Here is a 21,228-nt window from a genome sequence, read left to right on the forward strand (position 1 = left end):
AGATGGCCAGGGCGCACAGGATGGGTGGTACGGTGAAGTTGGCTAAGACCAACAGGGTTGGGGAAGAACGGGACTTTCCACACTAGTCAGCAGGCAGGAGGGGCCATCGGGGCTTTGCAGCAGATGTTCAGGAAGTCACGTAGACCGAACACTCTACATACACACATATGGTAGAGAAGTGTATAAAAACAGGCTGAAAAGAGGAACCAACTGTTCCTAGTCCGGCGGCGCTGAAGAAGAGACAACACGAAAGAGCAGATTGAGCAACGGACCGCACTTTGGAACCACGGTGAAACTCGGACTTCACGCTGCTAAGAAAGGACTGGATCCCATCGCCTCAGCGCTGGTTCTTAATTCGACCATCGGTCCCGTCTCAACCCAACAATTGCAACCTCTGCAACAAGACTTGGAGGAAGGACAAAGACCCCTAAGGGTTAAGGAACTGGGTTTTGCAAAAGGATTCGGACCCGTTCTACTTTGTTCCCTTCCTAAGGAGGATTTTTCCACACAAGACAAAGACTTCGACCAAGGATACTAGAAACTCCTGTTGCCAAAAGATCCACCATCGTCTGGGTATGAGTTGAATCTGCTCCCTAAAATTCCATCTTAGAACGTGCGACATAAGTTAGGGAAAGGAGACAGGGTAGTATGATTGTACATGTAAATTTTATTACACTGTTTTTGAATTATATGCAAATGATTATTGATTTGTATGTCGCATATCCCTGCTTAAGCGTGCTTAATAAATTCATACTATAAAATTCTAATGAGGTTGGTGGACATTGGAATTAATTGAGTCATTTGACTATTTTTCAGTTCTTTTAATTAAGGTAAAACTAATGTACATGATTCCAGAAAGTAGGAGGCTTCATAATTTCCTTTGGTGAGTGTAAATAATGACCCTGGGACTTATATCCAAGTCACTAAATCTAATCTAGCCGGTTCCAAGAGCGAGTTATATGATAGGAAGCGAGCTACCGTTAACAGAAGTGGTTATGGGGATTATGCAGCTGCGAGGGCTACTCAGCTGATTGTTTCTTAACTGTAAAGGGTCGTAGCTTCTGGATTGGAGGTAGTTAGAGCTAGACGAATCGCTTTCGCCACCAGTTTGAACAGATTATCTCTCATAGATCTCCTCTAGGGTAATACCCAGGTCTTAGAGATTTTCCGGACCTGTTAGACAGAGAACTGGTCAGTAGTCAGCCCAGGAGAGTTGTGAGGAAAGGGCGGGGCTGGCTATTGCGCAATAACAGACAATATTTAAGAGTCAGATTTTCCCAGGAATGGCTAATGAACTCAATTAAAAATGACCTGACAGAGCTAATGTTTAATAAAGCAATTTAAGTAACACAGTGACTAATATTTCTTCTGTGGAAGTTTGAGCTTGATAAAATATAGATGTCGGGTTTAAAGGCTGACTCGAGTGTTGTCCTTCTATCATGTTCCTGTTATTGCAGTGGGATATTACAGGATTTTCCTGTCCGGAGTAATCAGCAATCTGTAACACATGTTGATTAGGACTGTTTAATCACTGCAGGAGATTTCAACATCCAAGACAGAGGAGCAAACGAAAATAAAACAAACAAAACAACAATATGACACGCTTCGGCTTGACTCGGCACGTAAAATCCTGCTGTCATCCTGTAAGTCAGTGGGTGCATGAGGGCAATGGTGTCATCATGACAGTTAAGGGGTTGAACAGCCAACACAAGCACACTCTGAACTTGATGCATTCATACATCTTTGGCAGAAAGGAGACTTTGAAATACAAATATCTGATTGAACATATGAGTACATTACAGCTCTGTTGTTATGCCAACTTTCCAGACCACTTAGGTCTTCCGATTCAAGTCTAACGTGCATCCCCAGAATCAGAGCCAAACATGGAGTATTAGCATCCAGCTTCTTCGCTCCTCTAATCTGGAACGAGCTTTCAGAAAACTGCAAAAACTCTGAAAACACAGTTGTTTTTAATCGAGGCAAAAACCCTATTAGCTTGGAACTGCCTTTAATTAATCACAGCTGGAAAATCATAAACTGAAGTCTGTGTTTAAATCTGTCATCATTTTACTTTGAATCTGCAAAGCACGGCCATTATGGACTGCTCAGCCTTCTATTACAGACTCCAAGGGGTGTGATCTGACCATCCAAAAATAATGTTTACCAGGAGTTTCCTGACAGGGCATGACTCTCCACATGTCCAGAACTCACTGAAAGCAGTCTTTCATACAGGTGCCAGAGTGTGCTCTCAAATTAAAATAAGTTGCCAGTTCAAAAACAAGGCTACATATTTGGAATAGAGAAAAGTATTTAGAAAATCAGACAAGCTTGAATCTAACATTGATTTGCTGAATCTGTGTATAGAAGTGTCAATAGAAATATTAAATATTCATGTATCTAATATATCTTTATCCACAGTGAGGTTTTTGATATTGATTGCTTTGAAATGATCATAAAACTCTGGTATAGCAACAGAGGTGTGTGAAAACCTTCGTTTTGGTGACTACACAATGTGAGTTGACATTCTACAGGATTGTAATATGCAATATGACATAAACAACAACTTTTACCATGTGTACTTTTGTACTTTATGCAATCCAAAGTAATCAAGCCATACGAAAGTTAAAATAAGGAGTTAATTTTCCTTTTGTTGTTAACCTGTGATCTCAGTGCCACGGACAAGACAGTCAACTGCGTTTCTTCATAACTGAAAAGGTTAAGCTCTGAGCAGAAGAGGCCTGAGATAAAGCTGCGCAGCTTCTGCTGACATCTTTAAAAAATTCATATCCCATACAAGCCAAGCGTGCAGACAGGGCTGCGGAAAGCACAGTGGATTTCTGTGAACGCTTACAGTCCTCAGAAGGTGTGTTTGGCTGAATTACTGCGCGCCCACGCAAGAAAAAGCAAATCCTCCCCTATAGTAGATGTGGTTCTGTTTAACATTTCTCCTTAAGGATGAGGGAAACTCTCAGGGGAAAGCAACAAAAAAAGAAAACAAATATTATTTTTTTTTAGATTTTTTCTTTTTATTTGATTCTGGTGTTGAAGTTTTACATGGTTATGGTTGTTCTGTGATAATTTTTTATTTTATTTTATTTTGGCCATAAACAGTCAATTCAAAACAAAACCTCTAGTTTTATTTTTACATGCTCAGGCCGGGTTGCTGACATCAAACTGGACAAAATGGGTGAAAGTCAAAGTGGTACAAAGGGGAAAAAAATCTTTGAAAAGTGGATCTCCTTCCTCATTTTGCATCAAATGCTTCAGGTGAAGACAAAGAAAAAAAAAAGAACATTTACATGTTAAATAATACAAAAAAAAATGTCATTGAGATGTCATGAGTAGAAGCTGAACCCTACAAAACGACTCATTGCACTTGGGCTTAACTGCGTTTGACATGATCAGACAAGTTCGTTTCAACACAATTTATCATAGCACCATAACTAAAACTGCAAGGTTATGTACGCTAAATTACAATAAATCTGATTTTACAATTTATTGAAAGAGTAAGCCCCTATTAAGCCACATGGTGAACAATTTGCCAATCTATACCTTGTATGCAAATGCGGGTTGTTAAGAAATTGACAAAACTGAAAAATACAAAATAAAAATGATAATAAAAAAAAAAAAGCTATACCGATAGTGCGACAATGATGTTTGGCTAGTGATGTCTCAATCAGCCTCAATGTAACGGCGTTAATATAAGTTGATGTATGTAGTTTGTAACCCTAGAAATGAAACCTGTACTGTGATGTTGGCTTTAATGTTTTCTTATTCCAAACTCCCGTGAAAATATCTAAACAGACTAAACTAATTTTGCATTATTGTCTAATCATCTCATGCAAACTTATCTTTTTCTTGTCCTAATTTTACAAATCTCTTGGACAAGGGCTAAGGACTTTGTTTGACCTTTTCAGATTAAATTAAAGTTTCCTTCATCACCTATTAAATTTGTGCAGCTATGCTGGCTTTGTGAAAGGCCTATGTACAAGAGTTTTTGTTTAAAGCCACTGCATCAAACTAATGGTGTTTTATGGTGGTATGAGTATTTAGTCTCATGTAAATGAATTTCTATTCATCTGTCCTCTGTGCACACATTAATCTGTTGAGTGACAGGGAGGAACTGCAGCAGGCAACAGGCTGATGTTACTAAAATGTCTTTTAATGTAAGTAAGCAAGTTGCATCGTAGGTTAGATGACTTGTAACAAATATTCTTACATAAAACAAACCAAAAAAAGAGGAAAAAGAACCCTCACTTGAGGGGACATTCACATCAGCCAGATGCAACGTCTAATGTTCAAGCAGAAGTTGGCGTCTTTGATCAGCGTCAATCAGTAACAGTAAGATTAAATATTCCTTTGAGACCGATAAAGTACATTACAATTTAGAATCCCTGCCCAAAACATCCCCGTCTTCGTCCACTTTATTCAATATTATTAGACTCAGCTGAAAAGCCCTGATTTGCTTCAAACAATGTAAAACTCAAGACCGAATACACAAAGTCTTAAGGAAAGCCTTTAGGCCGCAGAACAACTAAGCAGTAAGATTATATTACAAACTTTACAGTAAAAACAGGCGATTTTGCCGTCGGAAAACCCCACCTGCTGGTGATGCACTAGAATGCGGTTAAAACAGGAAACATGTTTTAAAGAAATACTAACCTTAATCCAAGACTTGCCAACTAGCTACATATGAAAATGTCCAAAAACCTCTCTGTAAAATTGCATTAGTCCTAAAAAGAACTGTATGCTAATGTGAGATGGTTGTTTGCAACAGCCGCTTTATTATTTAACAGTCAACCAGCACAGCAACTAAGAAATAAATCATCTAAAGCTTCAAATATTTGCTAAAATGATCCGTTTTTAAGCATTTCTTCACAACTAGGCACGCAGCAACTAAATTCCAGATGACGGCAATAATAATGCACTGCCTCTGTGCAGTGCACCGTTATCTCCATATCTTTCTTAAAATAGTTGAACATGTGTTGTTTATATGGGTTTTTTAGCACATCAAAATGAGATTTTTTAAAAATCACTGTTTTAAATAATTCAAAAATCTACTCTTGCTATGTGAATTGCAAAGCTCACAGTGTAGCAAGAGAAGCATACCTTCGACTGGAGCTCAATTAATTATGTCAGATCTAAAACTAATTTGCCCTTCTTCCACAAGACCAAAATTTACATCACATTTTTTTCACTTCACGTTTCCACAAAAAGATGAAGCTGGCAGGCAGGTGTTTTCACTTGTTCTGGCTGACTTTTACCGACAGCTTGTGGTAAAAAAAAAAAAGAAAAAAAAAAGAGAAAAATCGACGGCCCAAAAGCGCCTATACTTTGAAAAGTCATCATGCTTACTTACAGTTAAACTGTCACATATCATTCGTTCACAATACTGGGCAGAAGACGACAAGTAAAGATGCAGATTAAAAAAAACAAAACAATCAAACAATCATAGAAGTTGAATGGACCGCAGTAAAAACTATTCAGGATTTTTTTTGTCTGTTTGTTTTGGAATAATTCACATTAAAGTTACATTTACATAGCAAATGAGGTTTGTAACCTCAAACAAAAGAAAGTCAAACACACATGCTGGGCATTAGTTATACACTGTCCTCTTTAAAGGAATCGTCTTCAATTAAAAAAAGAACTCCATTTTTCTTCTCATTATTGTGAGTCTGAGATCATTGGTCACGCTAACTTGGCATTTCAGGCTAACAAGCAAGGCAGTACAGAAAACAGAACATAAATCTATCAGTGCAGAGTAACGTTCACTTAAAAAAAAAAAAAACAACAAAAAAACCCCACACGATTCTTAGATAAAACCAAGCCTGCACTCTGATGGTACTCTGCAGGGAAATCTTTTCAGGGTAAATATAATTTTTGGTGTCAAAAACGGATACCTTTTTAAAAGCTAAAAAACACTAAAAAGAAAAAGAAAGAAATAATGTGATTTCTTAGTATTACAGCTATTATGTTTACACAATCACAGCAGAGTTTTGCTTATAGAAAGAATTTCTCTGTTGTGAAAAATGCTAGTCAGAAGCAGGGAGGAATTTAAATCTACCTGAATGATTGCAGATTTTGAGTTATAAAAATTAGCACTTTTTTCCCCATCAGCAGTTATTTGCCAATGTGGCAGCTTGCTGGGTAAATGAGCTTGCCACAGAGTGCTTTTAAATCCTGAGTTAGGGTGCCAGTCAGTTGGGTCTCCAAGCTAATTCTTAGACAACATTTCTCCTGACTTTCTTTTTGTCCCTGGAAAAACTGACCAATAATATGTTGCCAATAAATCTGCATTTGAGTTTTATAATTTAGCTTTGTTTCTGGATGGCCATTTTCTAATGTCTCAAACTCCAGGATTAGTAATAGCACTTTCTGGCACCTTTTAGTTTGGACGCAAATGAGCACGAAAAAAAATAACATTTCAAATATGATGATTAACGCCCCTTAATGTAGAGAGCTAAAGTCATTGATATCTCTTTACAAAGCCACAAAAAGCTTATGATAACCGATTCATAAAAACGTCAACATGTTTTTCTCGACAGCACTGAAAACTGAAAAAGTAAGCATCACCAATTGGATCACGTCAGTCACATTAGTGAGAAGGTCACAAGGAATTCTCCTCTAATTCATATAAAAGGCACTGGACCTTATTCAGCTTTACAGACGGAGCAGATAAGAACATAAAGCACTAAACTTACAAAGACGTTTGGTACCACCAGCAGCGAGGACTGTGGTTCACATCCTGCATTCCCCATGCAGAGTTCTCAATTGTTGCACCATCACCGGTATGGCACAACAGCATATACAAAGTACATTTTTAAGGAAAAAAACCCCAAAACAAAACAAAAAAAGACACCCTCAAATAAATAAATAATGCAGGTTTTGCATGTTTACACAAAAATGTCTGTTTGATTTGATTTTGAAGGCAATTGTTCAGGACAGAGGCTAAGTTGTGCCCGTTCTCTGAGGCAAAAATGATCAATAACCGAGTGCAACAGATTCACTAGTTACTCAACAAGGTTTCCTACATCGAATGGGAAGAAGCAACACTGACTGAAAGCCCACTTTGTGCCATTGAGTCCTCTTCATCTGTCGGTGCCCTCTTTATATCAGTGTCTCCTCATTTCAGAGCACAAGCAGCACAAGGACTGGGCGGGAGAGTATGAAAGAGTCCACTGTTCCCCTGGTTTGGCACTTGACAAGTACAGTCCTGCAACCAGGGGGCCGACTTCCAGCAAGGCTCTCTACAGAAGTGGATTAGATCAAACTAGGGAGCCTGCTTTTGCTGAATTGCACCAAAAAAGGTAATCACTGTTAAAAGAGGAGTGAAAGCTGAGGTACCTATGTGTTTTGGCAGGACAATATCTCCCCCCCTTGATGTACCACAAACACAATTCACATTAAAACCTAAAGAAAAGCAATAATAATAAAAAAAACCCATCACATTTGGCAAACAAAGACAAGATACACAACAGCAGGTTTTCCCTTTTAGATTCAAGGTTTAAAATGCAACATGGCTTAACATTCTAGGGGATTTAATTCATGAGTCAGTTTCTACATTGTATAACAGCTCCATTTGGAATCAATCAGTTTGAGAAAAACACTGAGATTACACCCTGAAAAAAAAAATTTTTTTTTTACCCCTTGCTCAATTAAATTTCACTTCTTTTCAAGCCACTAGCAACCACAATACCATTATCTGCATTGTTTGTTGTGTTTCAGCAGCCTTTTCAGTGCATATTATTCCCCTTTGGCCCTTCGCTCCCTCTGCCTCCTTACATCAGTAACTCAGATGGGGGTTGATCCAGCTGCCACATGTGTCAGTCAAGAGGAAAATCCATCCCCCTTTTCTCTTTCGCAGCTGAGGTTTCCCGTGGAAACACACAAACATGCACACACACTGTTCCACAGATGAGGGCAGGTGCATGGCAAGTTTTGGGACTGTATGGAAACTCTGTGTGTGTCAGGGAATAGACATTTTTATCACGAATAGGAAGAAAATTGGAGAAAATCAGGTAAATAAATAATCAAGGGTGCAGTGTGGGTACCTTCCAGAGGAAATATGTGGCCCTATAACCTTTATTCTCACAAGCGTCTGATAATTTGCAGTCCAACTCTCTTCTCCTGCTCATCATAACCTCACTGACATTAGGGAGTTGGTAGGCGCTCTAACTCCCTTCATTCTGAGGTTGACAGCTTCCCACCTTAACTCGCAGAGTGCCGCTTTTGTGGAGGTGCCACAGCTGGACGAACTCCTCCGGCATGGCGTGGAACCACTTACCGGGCAGGATGTTGTCATAGTAATGGTGGCTGATGGGCTGCCCGTCCAGTCCGATGGAGAACGGCCAAAAGCCGTAAACTGTCACCTCATCGCACATCCCCAGGGCCAGGCTGACCAGGAAGAGGCCCGTAGAGAGGCGCTTGGCATGAACGCCGCGGGCTTTCCAGAATTTGCCTACGTTACGCAGGAAGTCGGGGTTGGCGAAGAGCATGGTGAGGTTGGAATGGGAGTCTGTGACGGCGTAGTACGCCCGGAGCGACGGGTCGGTGCCGGGCTTCATGGAGAACGCTGGCATGTAGATGAAGCTAGAGCCGTATGCCTTCAAATAGTCCACAAAAGCTTTTCTAGACCAGAGAAGACCTTGGAATCTGAAGAAGAACAGTGAGAGTTGCTCTAAATGCATCAGTGCAGCAAGTAAGATTAACAACCTGGAGTAAGTGAAGCAATGAGCAATTAAACACAAAATAGATTTATGTTGACTAAGAATGAAATTTGATCTTGTGTTTATGTTTAATTAAGCCTTTAAATTATTAAAGGCCTAATCTAGTCACCATTTAATAAAAACAATTTTTTTTTAGTTGCTGGCTGATAGGATTAATTTAATAAACTATATAAATAGAGATCACTATACTAAGGACTGTGAGAATCTATGTCTGTTTATTTCTAGAACGTGTGCCTTTTAGTAATGTCTGCAGGAAAAGATAAGCATGCCAAAGTGGAAGGAGAGGCCAGCCACTCCCGGAGAGCTGGCCTGACAGAGAAACACCCAAAGGCTAACGGTCGAAGTTTGTGACCCAGAGATGATACTGAAACTGCGCTTAAGACTTCACATGCAGAAAGATAGGTCATTGCATTGTATAGAAAAGATAGATAAATGTGTGTTAGCAGCTGGGTTTGCTGTTTGCCCCTCCGATAATTAGCAGCTGCTATGTAAACAGGGATTTCAAATTACAATAAAAGGAGGAGAAGAAAGAGGGGACATCAGAACTGGTCCGGAGACAAAGATAAGGAGATACCCCTGGGCAGAGTTCTCCGTTCAATTGTAAGAAATTTAACCGTCTCCCTGTGTTCTTATTTTTGTCCAGCAAGAATGTCGGGTTATAGATCTGACACTGGCCTACAACTACTAATCCAAGAGCTCATGAAAAGAAAACCTAGAATAATATCTACAGTTCTGCAGGTCTGATCATGATGTCAGTCAAACATGTGATGATCTGGAGTTGCTTTGACACTTCAGTACCTGAAGAACGTAATTCATGAAGCTCTGGATTTGTCTCTCTAGCATAAAATCCTAGAAGAGAATGTCTGGCTATCAGTTTACTGTAGAAAGTCCCAGCAAGTTTTCTTTCCTCTGAAGCACTCAAAAAATGAACAGCAACAAACTGAAGATTTTGGAGTGTCCTAGACAAAGTCATAATAATAATATTATGATAATAATAATAATCATAATAATTATATACTTTCATTTTTATGTGAAACTAACTTTTCATGATTGGGTCCGTAGCACCGTTGACACACTATGTTCAGTAGCCTTAATAATATAACCTCTTGCAGCTTTCATTTTCCATCTGCCTCTAAACAAACCTCGAGATCTCCTTTCATAATATAAACTCATTGACTTCATTCATTTGTGAACACAAAGATCACCAATAACATTCAGTACATTTCCACAGTCAGACTGACGAGCAAACGGCTTTACCTTTTCTCAATGATGCTCGGGTTGGCGGTGACCAGGTGGGTTTTGTTCCCCACGTCCTCCAAATATTCCTTCGTAAGTGGTGGAAGGTTGCACCTAGAAGAGTAAAAGACCAATAATGAGAATTATTTTAATGTAATCCAACATAAAGACACACATTTATTCATATAAGTTAAGAAACTAAATGTAACATGTTCTTAAAAATATGAATATACTGTAGGCCCATTGCATGTTATTGTTTACATCCGGAAATTTATCACATGAGCACAATACTGGAGGGCAAAAAGAAAATTCTTTTATTTTCCATCCATAGCCACGCTGCCGTGGCAGAACAATTTCGTTAATTAAACATGGAGATGTAGGTATTATTAATTTAGTGTAGCGCAGCACAGCAAAGGGAAAATAATGCAGAAATGCCACTGAATAACATAAAACCCACTCGAATTCTTTTTTCCTCTCTCTCTCTGTGTGTCACCTACACGATACACAGATCAGTAGCCATAGCAACTGAAAGACAACAGTTCCACTTGTAGAGCAGAAAACAAAAAACATGCAAATTTTTGCCACACAAAGAACAGAGCGTCGAGTCTCAAAAAGCTTGCTGGTGCAGTTTATGTTTGATGCACTTGGGTGTGAAATTAGAGTAAGTGACCTTATTGGTTTCATGATAATTCTTTACACAAAGGTTCAGTGAACTAAAACCCCTCACTAGGTTAAGGGGCCTGATTGTTGGGTGGTACCTTTTAAAGCATCGATTAATTCCCAAAACATTATGATCAAATATCACAAAGGGGCCCTGAAACTGCAGGGGCCCAGGCTACCACTCCTGTAAGTCTAGGGTACAGTGTGGCTCAGAAAGAACCTGAAGAAACTGAATTACATGATGCACACTTGAGTGATTACGGCTTCACTCTCTAGCACTGATGGTTTCACACTTGTTGCTCCAGGAAACTGCAAAACAACATAAATTTGCATCTATTACTCAGATGGGAAAGTTACACACAGCTGGCAGTGAGTGAAAGGTTGAGTGTGTCTTGGAAACGCCACACGCTATTCAAGCTGTGAAGGAGATGTGTGCTCTACTAGCTACTGAGGATTTTCTTTTGTTCCACAGTCTTTGCATCTCTCCATTCATACTGGGCATTCAAATGTGCATTTTGTGCAAAAGTTTAGTGACATTTTCATCCAAAAATCAAACCCAGATGATTGAAAATACTCACGCAATAATCGTGAGTAAATAAACGCAATAATCACGCAAACCAAAGGAGGGCTCTGAATAGTTCCGCGCTTTAAGCTGGTTCTGCTTATGTTTTATGTTTGTCCATTTGGAAATCTGAATCGAATTCAGTTACACAAAGTACATTTATTTCAGGAATTCAATTCAAAAAGTGAATCTTGTGCATTGCATAGATTCACTGCGCGCAGAACAACAGATTTCAAATGTTTGATTTTTTTATTACCCATGACCAATAAGCAAAAGAATAAAATTCAATGGGTTATGGGGTGCTGTACAGCTTCAATAAAGTGAAACCAGGCCCCAAACCTACAGCTCCTTTTCCCTTTTGCTGTTTTTCTTATGTACTCTTAGCCGTAGACTCCAGAAGTCTCTTCGTCTCACCGCATGACGAAGTCAGCCTGGTCAATGTCCCGTCCACACTTGCTGTGCCTGAGGATACCGCCGTTGCCCACCACAGCACACTTCTTCAGGGGTTTCAGAGGGGTGGTCTGGAGGAAACAAGAAATGGTTTTGTTAGCAGGCAACCTGTTGCGCAGATTCACAAAACAAGCATTCATTTTCTCTAAGCAGTAGCCTAACATTGAGGTCATTATACAGTTGAGCATGTGTCCTTGTGCTAAAATTCCCTCAAAAGCCCCGGAGCGCTGAAAGACGAATCTCCAAAGAGATATGAAGGGGAAAGATTTCCGAAAACAAGCTGAGATCATGCAAGCCATGAATCCTACGGCGTCACTGATATAACCTCCTAGAACAAAGTCCATATTATGTGTGGAAAAAAATCATCTAATTATCAGGCGCAGACGAGAGGCACCATGTCTCTAAATTAATCTACCGATGAAAAAAGGTAATAAATAAATGTACACTTTAAATAAATATACCCTCTAAACCCCTTTTTCCTAAATATGTTAAATGTTCCACTACTCTAGTAATACAATCAGTCCTCTGCTGGTTTTGAAAAGAATTTAAAAAAAGCAGATCCAATATATCTCTGGAGAAAATAAGAATTAGACGCTCCCCTAAATGACCTGAAAATGACATAAAAATATTTGAAAAAGGCAAAAGAAACAAGCAAAAACATAAAACGCAGTCTGCACCACTTTTCCGCAGATAGACATAACCACAACGCAACTGACATCATAACGGTAAGCTGTTGGACAAATGTCTTCAAGCACTTCATTGGGAAAGAATCATGTTAGTTTAAATTTATGGTGACTTTTACGGCAGCTTAACTGAGACAGGATCGCCGGTTAAGCCCAGAATTTTTACGCCAGCAGAAAAGTTTATTTTTAAAGTCTGACAGGACAGCTGGTTTGACAGGTTAGTATCTGAAAAAAAAAAAGAAAGAATTGTAAAAGCACACACAGGGTCAGTGCGACACCGCCAGACCGCGCACAGAGTAAAAAGCTTGTGGGGTCTCTTTAGATCGCAGACGGGTTAACAGGCAACCAAGTCTTTATGTCACTGCTACAACACTGAAATAGCATGAACATAACTTTTACAACAGCGTGGCACATGTGATATAAACATACGGTGTCTTATTTTTGTTCCCAACTTGTGATAAATATCTACAGTATATAGGTTATAGCTGATTTGCTTTTTTCTTCCTTTTTCACAACTGTCTTGCCATTTCATGCCTTGTTATAAAAATGAGAAAACCAACAACAACAACAACAAAACTGTTTAGAAGATGCCAAAAAAGGCTGAACAAATTAAGAATGTCACAATTCAATTTAACTACATTGATCAAGTTCAGATTTTTATTGTGTTTACGTGTCCCTTTAAAGAAGTACAATCTGTTATCTCTATAATATATCTTTGAGCAGGTAACTATAAACTAATAAAACTTGCTGTCTGTGCAGACATTATGTAAGCTTCACATAGTTTTGAACGCCAGCAAAGCTGTGGAAAACGACACGAAAAAAAACAAAACATGCCGGATGCAGAAAAGACCTTGCTTCTGCAGCGTTTATTGTAAGTTCAAGGTAAGGATGATGACACATGGTGGTAATAACTGCCCTCCTTTCTCTCTCAGCGAACTTGCATGAGAACACATACGCAGGATGTACGGTTCGGCATCTGGGTCTCTGACGTGGGTCTCTTTGAAACCACTTTGAAGGAATCAGCTTTGCTGGTCACTTTCATTTGCGTCGGTGCAGACGAAATATTCACAATGCAGATCACAGATAAGAGTCCAGCATCTCACAACTGGAAAGTTGAAGCATGCTGATAAGGTTCTAATGTTCACAATCACATCAATGATGGATTCTGCTTTGCGGCAAGATAAGCCTTATGTATACAAGCTCTGTTTGAACCATCTTACTAACCTGTAATTACATGTCAAGCTGCTTTAAGGCATATTCTCTAGCAGATTCGGTAGCAGCTGCCAGCGCCGTGCAGCATGGCTGGTTGTCTGTGTTCAGACCCACAATCACAGCAGCGGTAGTTTACTGTATTTAAAAGAGAGGGCAGGACTCACGAGCATCATCTGCCTCACATAACTACCTGTTCTCTTCTCTCTGAAAAACACACTGCAGGTCATATACAGTAGGTTCACACAGGAAGTGCAGTACCTGGGCTAAAAATAGAGCTGCAATAACCTCTGTTTGGTAGATTCACTGGCGTTGAAACCGAAGAAGGATGATTACCTTTCATTAAGCATGTACACACTTTGGGGCTCGAGACTGCATATGCTAGATATGAAATGACTATTTCTGTAGATCATAGAGGCATGGTGGGTTACACAGAGTTTTTAAACCTAATCTCAAAGAATTTATATTTTATCTTTTTTTTTTCTTTTAAACAAATCTGTCAATAATTGTGACTGAGTGCGGCTGGCGAATTTGAACTCAAATCTCCAAATAAGTTAATTTATTTCCTTCTGCAACAGGCCGAGTTGCTCGGATAGCTTTTTCATTCTGGATTATATGAAGAGTGATTTTGGAATTTGTTCTGGTCATCTCCATCTGATATGAAAAACTAATGACATCAATTACGGCATAAAAAAAAAATAAACAGAAGAATTATTATTGAATGCTTTTCGCATCATTGTACATCGTATAAGACCTATGTAGAAATTAAAGACAATTCTTTTTACCAAGATGATAACGCTCAAACCAGCCCCTAAGAAACCAGTCTTTAAAGAAAAAGGAATGGAATAATTTTAGAGAAGCGATTGTAGAAATTCAAATTCATCTGAATAATATTAAGAGACATTTAATGAATGTTCAATGGATCACTTGGAGTCCATCAAACGGTTTTTACAAATTACAAAAACGTCCCATAGGTTTTTCGCAGTACTTCTAGTTGTGGCTGTCTCAGCAACATGAAGACAAGGGGCCCTAGTACAGAGAGAAATTTAATTTTGAATGCTAGAGGCAACTTCAATGAAGAAAAAAATAACAATTCTAAACTCTTTAAAAGGTGTTACACAGAGGACATTCCTGCTGAATATCTACCAGCAAGATATCACTCAAGGGTTCAAATCTCTAATAGTTCATTGGCTCAAACAAAGTCAAGAAAATAATATTTGTAAAAACATTACATGTGAGATTTTATTGTTACTTTTTATTATTCAAGTATAGGTGGTCTAGAACAAATTGTGAATAAAGAGAAGCTTATTCAGAGCCAGTAAAAAAATAAATAAATTGACAGCTGAAGTCAAAATTAGGTAGAAAATTCTAAAATATTTTTTAAAATGTTACTCCATAAACCCAAAGTCCATAAGGTGAAACAGTGTATGATTGTAGTCACATAAAGGAGGTACAGATGGGTGTGAAGTAAAACCTGGTGCGAACTGACAGGGAGGGGATTTGGTTAGCGCTCTAGCTTAGATGAAACAAAGCTAAAGAGTTATTGGTAGATGATAAACCAAAAACATAACTAAACCCACACACCCTAAGGTTCGCAAAAAGTAAGATTTTCATTTCAGACTGTCAAAACTTAGTATTGTGAGAAATAAAAATGTAATCAAGTACATTCATACTCATGAGTGAGTTTTGCATATTTTGAATATCAAATATAATGCTCTATATTGCTACACTGTGTTGAACCCTTTACAAACTTGTATTCTCATTATAGTTTGAAAGGTTTCAGCTAAGGATAAGATGAATAACCCTGTTTGCATACCACAGTTAGATAAGGAGAGCGCAAATTGTGGCAGAACAGGATCCAGCCAGTCAGGATGTTCTAGCAGCAGAAGTAAAAGGTAAAACAGCTAAGAAAGCAGAACTCCTTAAATGGTTAGCAGCCAAGAGTTGAGTATTTTATGCAGGAGAGGATTTGACAGGTATCATTTGCGTGTATGGGAACAGTTGGAGGGATTCGCGACGTCTCGGGGCGCGAGGATGAGAGATAAAAGTATGAAGTCCTCACTCTCGCACTCAGACACGACCTCCTCCGGCAGGGACTTATTGCTGTTCGTGTTTGTGGGTGAGTTGTGTTTCCATTTGGTCAAATGTATTGATTTAATAAATGTCTTGTCTGTGATTTTACATTCTGGTTTGTGGCTCATTTTTGTGTCTTGCCTGAAATATCTAAGATCCGGGTAGAGAGACGTGGTTTTGAGGCGATGGTTGTTTCGCTGGAGGAACTATGTCTGTCGGCTGGCCTGGGAACGCCTTGGGATTCCCCCGAAGGACCTGGAACAAGTGGCTGGGGGGAGGGAAGTCTGGTCCTCCCTTCTGAAGCTGCTACCCCCGCGACCCGACCCCGGATAAAGCGGAAGAAAATGGATGGATGGATGGATGGTTGTTTCTGTCTCAACAGTATGTTAGAGGTTCCAAGTCCACAACATTAACACACGCACATGTATGATTTTGTTTGGAGATGGCAAAGAGAGAATTTCTTTTAGCTCTGAAAAGACAAGAGCAGTATGGTTTTGGGCTTGTTAAATATTGCAGTGTTTCCCAACCCTGGTCCTCAAGGCACACTGACCTGCATGTTGTAGATGTTTCCCTGATTGCAATTCAGGAAAAGCCTGTTAATCAGCCATCTACTGAAATCATGTGTGCCAAAGCAGGAAAATGCCTAAAACATGCAGGGCAGTTTGCCTTGAGACCCAGGGTTGAAAAACATTTAAATATTCTACCTAAACGGCACATAAAGTGAATATCGGAAGTTTATACTCTTATGCCATTTTTCCATGGCATGTAAAGACAAGAACAAGATACTTCTTCAGAAGATTTTTTCCCCTATGATAAACATGAAACATATTTTGGATTATAGATAATTGTGTGTCTGTGTTGTTCCCAAAAACATGAACTAATGAGTAAAGGAGCAAGGGGGGAGAAGGGGAACTACAAATTGCTGTTTTTTTGTAATTCCCCTACAAACAATGGGACAAGAAACAGGTGGGAAAATAATTAACACCGACGAAAGCTGAGGTGAAACCTAACGAACCATAAAACCAGGAAAGCAGGAAAGCACAAAGAAAGTCAGAATCAGAAACAAAATGTGTGAAAATTAACTACATAGCGGAATAAACAAAGTAAAAAATATTATATTTGCTTGGAAAGAAAATACTAATAATAAACAAGCTGCAGTAACTTCATTGCATAAGTGCACACCCATAAGCTAATGTTTTAATATTAGGTTCCAGCATTTATTTTTGTTGTTGTACACTCCTGCCATCAATTACAAATAATCTAATTAACCAGTTTTTGCATTCTGATATGTATTTTTTTCCTTCAATAAATTATGTCAGTGTTGGATATTGTATCCTGCTTTGTGTTCGTAAAGACCTAATTTCAGAACATTAGCAAAGACAACTGCTCCTTTTCACCCATGGCGTCGCTTCCATCAACTTCATCTTCAGTAGCCGCTTGCATTTTCTGTAGAGCTTAAAAAAAAAACTTGTACCAAGATAATAACGAGCAGCATTTAATTAGCAGAATAATCTCTGAGTGCAGAGATGAAGACGTTCTGGTTTTGCGCTTACTCTGATTTAGACATTTCGAGGTACCATTTTGATTTTTAAAAAAAGCTTTAAGAACTATTCAAACAAAGTCCACCAGTCAAATAAAGAGTGGTTTCTGGTAGTAGAACTTCGCAGCTGTTGATGAATTAGCCCAGCTACTTGGGGGGGGGAAAAAAAAAAAAAAAAAAAAAAAAACCAGCACAGACAGGCACAGTGGTCCTGCCAGGTCACTTTCTCACTGCTTTCACATTTTATATTTATTCACCCGCAGCTCCCAATGCTTGCATGACTGGACAGGCACTGCTAACGACTTCAAATTAGGGTCAGATATTCATCACGGTCCTCAACCGGTATACTGAGTGCAGATATGCATCCGGAGCGCCTCCACTACGTCTCAGAACCACTTCAGCTTCCTGTGGTTACACGGAAAAACACAAAAGTTCGTGGTGCTCCTTCACCGTCAGTTTGTTTCTCACAGATGAATCTGCACACGCTGAGCCACGCAGCTGTGAATGCAGGGTGAAAACTGCTCAGTAGCAAAAATAATTAATTAACTACAAAATTAAGAAATTTGTAGAATTCTAGATGTTGATTTTCGATTACGGTTAAGCGTCTTTAGAATGACACCTTGGATGCTCGTCTACCCGTTCCCCCGCAGCTTCATATTGACTCCCTTTCACGCAAAGACAATGTGCGAGTAATCCTCTTCCCCTCGGAGGATGACTGTCTGCTCCATAATGGAGGAAGGGAGGGGTCAGTATCCCTGAGAAAACACATCGTCTTCACATGGCAGCAAGTGTGCGGAGAAACTACCTCAAAATGTATCTACTCCAAGTTACTCATGTGTCCTTAGGAAACGATTCCATCAGGAAAAATTGTGGCAAAAGAAATATTTTACATGTAACCTAAACATGCAACCCTGGGAAAAAAAAAAAAAAAAGAGTGCACCACATGGAAATGCTGGTTTACCTGCACAAAAACCGAATACGTCTCGTTGTTGACAGTGTGCGAGTAGTAATACTCTCCATCGTACCACAGGACCTTGCCAATAGGAGCGTTCTCCTTCGTCACTGCAAACATCCACCTCGGATTGCAACATTCTGTCAGCAGATTCCTGTGCAGGAAAGAAGGGAGGGTTAGTCTGACCTCTGAAGACCTCTAGACACTTTGGTTTAAACTGTGCCACAAGCAGCTGCAGGAATGATTTATGGTTGCGAGCTAAACAGCCAGTTGTCTTGTAATCGTCGCTGAAAAGCTTGTTGCTGAGCTGGAAACTGTTACCATTACAGAAACACGGTTATACGGTACATCCGATTGGTAAAAACGCACAACTCCAATGCTGACACCACAGGCCGACCACTATGGAGGCCAACGTGAAAAAAAGTACATTTAGGATGTCTTGCAAGACCAGGAAATAATAAAAATGTATGATTTAATATTTAGCTGAATGATGCTCTGAATGCTGTAGGCATGTTCTTGTTTCATAATCTTCTCATTACAGTTAGATGTAACACTACTTAAATTGCTCATGTAACTTCCTGAATTTAAAATATGTAATGACCCTCCCTCTTCTTTTCCCCGCTACACTCCTCTCCCCCCTAAAAAAAGAAAAACATGATGTGTCGCTTTTAGACTTCTGTATACTGGCAGACATACAGAATATCTATTTAAAGCTCCACACAGAGGCCCAGCACAGGGTGCACATCCTCCTTTATTGGATGGCCTTCGTTCAGTTTTGGTTCTGTGAACTGACTGGCTTAAATGAGATGAATTAAAGGTTGAAATTTAAAGACTACCAGTCAGAAGGTAAGTGGTGAACTTCCAAAGGTTAAAAAAAAAGGTTGAGCTATCCCAAACGGAATAATAATGCACATTTCAGGAATACATAAAAAGGTTGATAAAGCTTTGAAAGCAGGTGATGATCCTTCTCTAAAGATTAAATTGCAAAGAAAGTCAAAAGTTGTTCCCCATGCCATCAAATGGACCACAGGCTGACAGGAAGCGAGCTGGCCAACACAAAGCCACAAAAAATGAAGGATAAGTGCTACCAGCTTCTGTGTTAGGCAGATCACAGACCAACGGCTTCAACCACAGCTTCACAGTGGTTGTAGTAAACAAACCATAGTTTCAACATTAAAGAGAGGCCTTCGAGCAGCTGGTATGACAGTTGAAGCAAGTGAGAGGCACTCTGAACCAAAAACGGCTTCCACATTCTAGCATGCACTTAGTTGGTCAAAGGCTCATCCAGCAAGACAACAATCAAAAGGTCCATGCTATGACAGAACTAGAAAGGAAGAAATCACAAGATAAGACGAAAACATGAAATGGTCAACGCAGTCTTCAGATTTTAACTGCGTCGAGCTGGTTTGGGGTGAACTAGAAGGAAATGTGAAAGAAGAGCAACCTGCAAGTGCCACACATTTATAGGAACTTCTGCCACTAAGTTTCACTTTCTGAAGATTATTTGATTTCTATTGTAGGCCAGAAAGAAAGCCACGAGTGTTTGACTGATAAAAAGATTCAAAAAATATAACAACATTCCACAAGTTATTCATTGAGCGATGATTTCATTTCAGAGTGACGTAAATGCAAAAAAACCCCCAAAATAAATAAATTAATTAAAAATCAGTGGAACCATATATATATATATATATATATATATATATATATATATATATATATATATATTCTGTTATCTTTTAGCTACTCTTCAGTCTTCCTTACCAAATGTAATGTAGGATAAATAAGCTCTAACGGTATTTGAGAGTCAGGGAGAAATGTGAGCCTGGAACCGACCTGTACAAATCGATACCCGTCTGGTTCTTCTTCCACGCTTCCCCCAGTCCCAGCACCTCCTCCACAATCTCTTTGTCGCTGGGAAGTCTGTACGCAGGGAAAACGTAGAACCAGCCGAGCACCAGCACGCACAGAGCGGCCCACACCGACAGCTTAACCCGGCAGCATCGCACCAACATCTTCCCCCTCCGTCTTGTGTCAAAGCAGCAGCAGCAGCAGCAGCGGCGGCGGCGGCGGCGGCGCGTCAGAAACCTTTTGAAATCGCCGGATCAGAGCTGCTCCCTGTGCAGCATCCCGACAAGGAGCGTGAGCCGGGGTACAAGCTGCTCGGTTACCCGGTGGTTTGGTCCATGCATCGGTCTGGAAGTCCGACTTTGAATGAGACGGGCTCTGATTTACAGGAGAAGCAGAAGCGTGTGTCCGTGCGGTGGCTCACGCTCGGTTGCGGGGCTGTGGCGCAGTGTGTGAGGGTTTGTGGGAATCTGGCGCTCTGCTGGATGTGCATCACCACCATCATCCCAGCCACGGTTATTGTGAAGAATCAGACGGGGGGCCCCCACTTCAAGCCCGAGGTTCTGGAGCATCCCATTCTGTCCGTGTTGCTCCCCCCTCCTCGACCTTGAGTACTAAAAAAGCCACCCTTCTTACGGGATCCGGGGCTTTCCTTGAGGCCCCGGCTGTAGCCCAAAATGAAGAAAAGTGTGCGGCCCAGATTAACCGGGCCAGTCCTCCTCCTTTCTAAAGGAGCGCAACCCCCTTCCGACAAGACAAAGTACTTCTTGTGGGGATGGAGGTGCGTAAAGCCGGACGAAATTGTGGACGTGGAGAAAAGAATGTGGCTTTCAAAGTAAAAGCATGCGCTCCAACGCCGTATATTTCAATCACCATCAGCCCCCAAACGAGGTTGTTAACGCCACGCACAACCGCACTCACTTCTCTGACAAACCCCTAAGCTATTCTGCTCAGCAGCCCAGAACAACAACATTTAGTTTTATCCTTCACTCAGCCCAGAGCAGGAATTAGAACAAACTTAGAATCCAGAGAAACTTCTATTAGTTTATCCAGAGAAACTATTCATTACCTTCAGGGGTGTCAAACCCCAGTCCTCAAGGGCCGCTGTCCTGCAACTTTTAGATGTGCCTCTGCTGCACCACCTGAATAAAAATAATTAGGTCTTTAAGGCTCTGGGGAACTGATCTACACAAGGAGGAGGTCATTAAGCCATTTCATTCCAGTGGTTTATACCTGTGGCACAACTAAAACCTGCAGGACAGCGACCAGGACTGGAGTTTGACACCTGT

General features: G+C 40.1%; 1 protein-coding gene and 1 long non-coding RNA gene across 2 annotated transcripts; one reads left to right on the forward strand and one right to left on the reverse strand.

The window, feature by feature from the left end:
- Positions 1–3,006: 3,006 nt before the first annotated feature.
- Positions 3,007–20,850, reverse strand: st8sia1 (ST8 alpha-N-acetyl-neuraminide alpha-2,8-sialyltransferase 1). The gene is made up of 5 exons (XM_032588993.1): positions 19,928–20,850; positions 18,101–18,245; positions 11,599–11,705; positions 9,984–10,076; positions 3,007–8,652 (listed from the first exon to the last, which is right to left on the reverse strand). Exons 1-5 carry the CDS (start codon positions 20,104–20,106, stop codon positions 8,172–8,174), a joined length of 1,005 nt encoding a protein of 334 aa, XP_032444884.1. The 5' UTR covers positions 20,107–20,850; the 3' UTR covers positions 3,007–8,171.
- Positions 11,712–17,296, forward strand: LOC116736506 (uncharacterized). Its single transcript, XR_004342586.1, has 2 exons — positions 11,712–15,645; positions 15,755–17,296. It is a non-coding gene; the product is annotated as an uncharacterized LOC116736506 (long non-coding RNA).
- Positions 20,851–21,228: the final 378 nt, after the last annotated feature.

The sequence above is a fragment of the Xiphophorus hellerii genome, chromosome 17, assembly GCF_003331165.1.
Source record: "Xiphophorus hellerii strain 12219 chromosome 17, Xiphophorus_hellerii-4.1, whole genome shotgun sequence".
Taxonomy (NCBI): domain Eukaryota; kingdom Metazoa; phylum Chordata; class Actinopteri; order Cyprinodontiformes; family Poeciliidae; genus Xiphophorus; species Xiphophorus hellerii.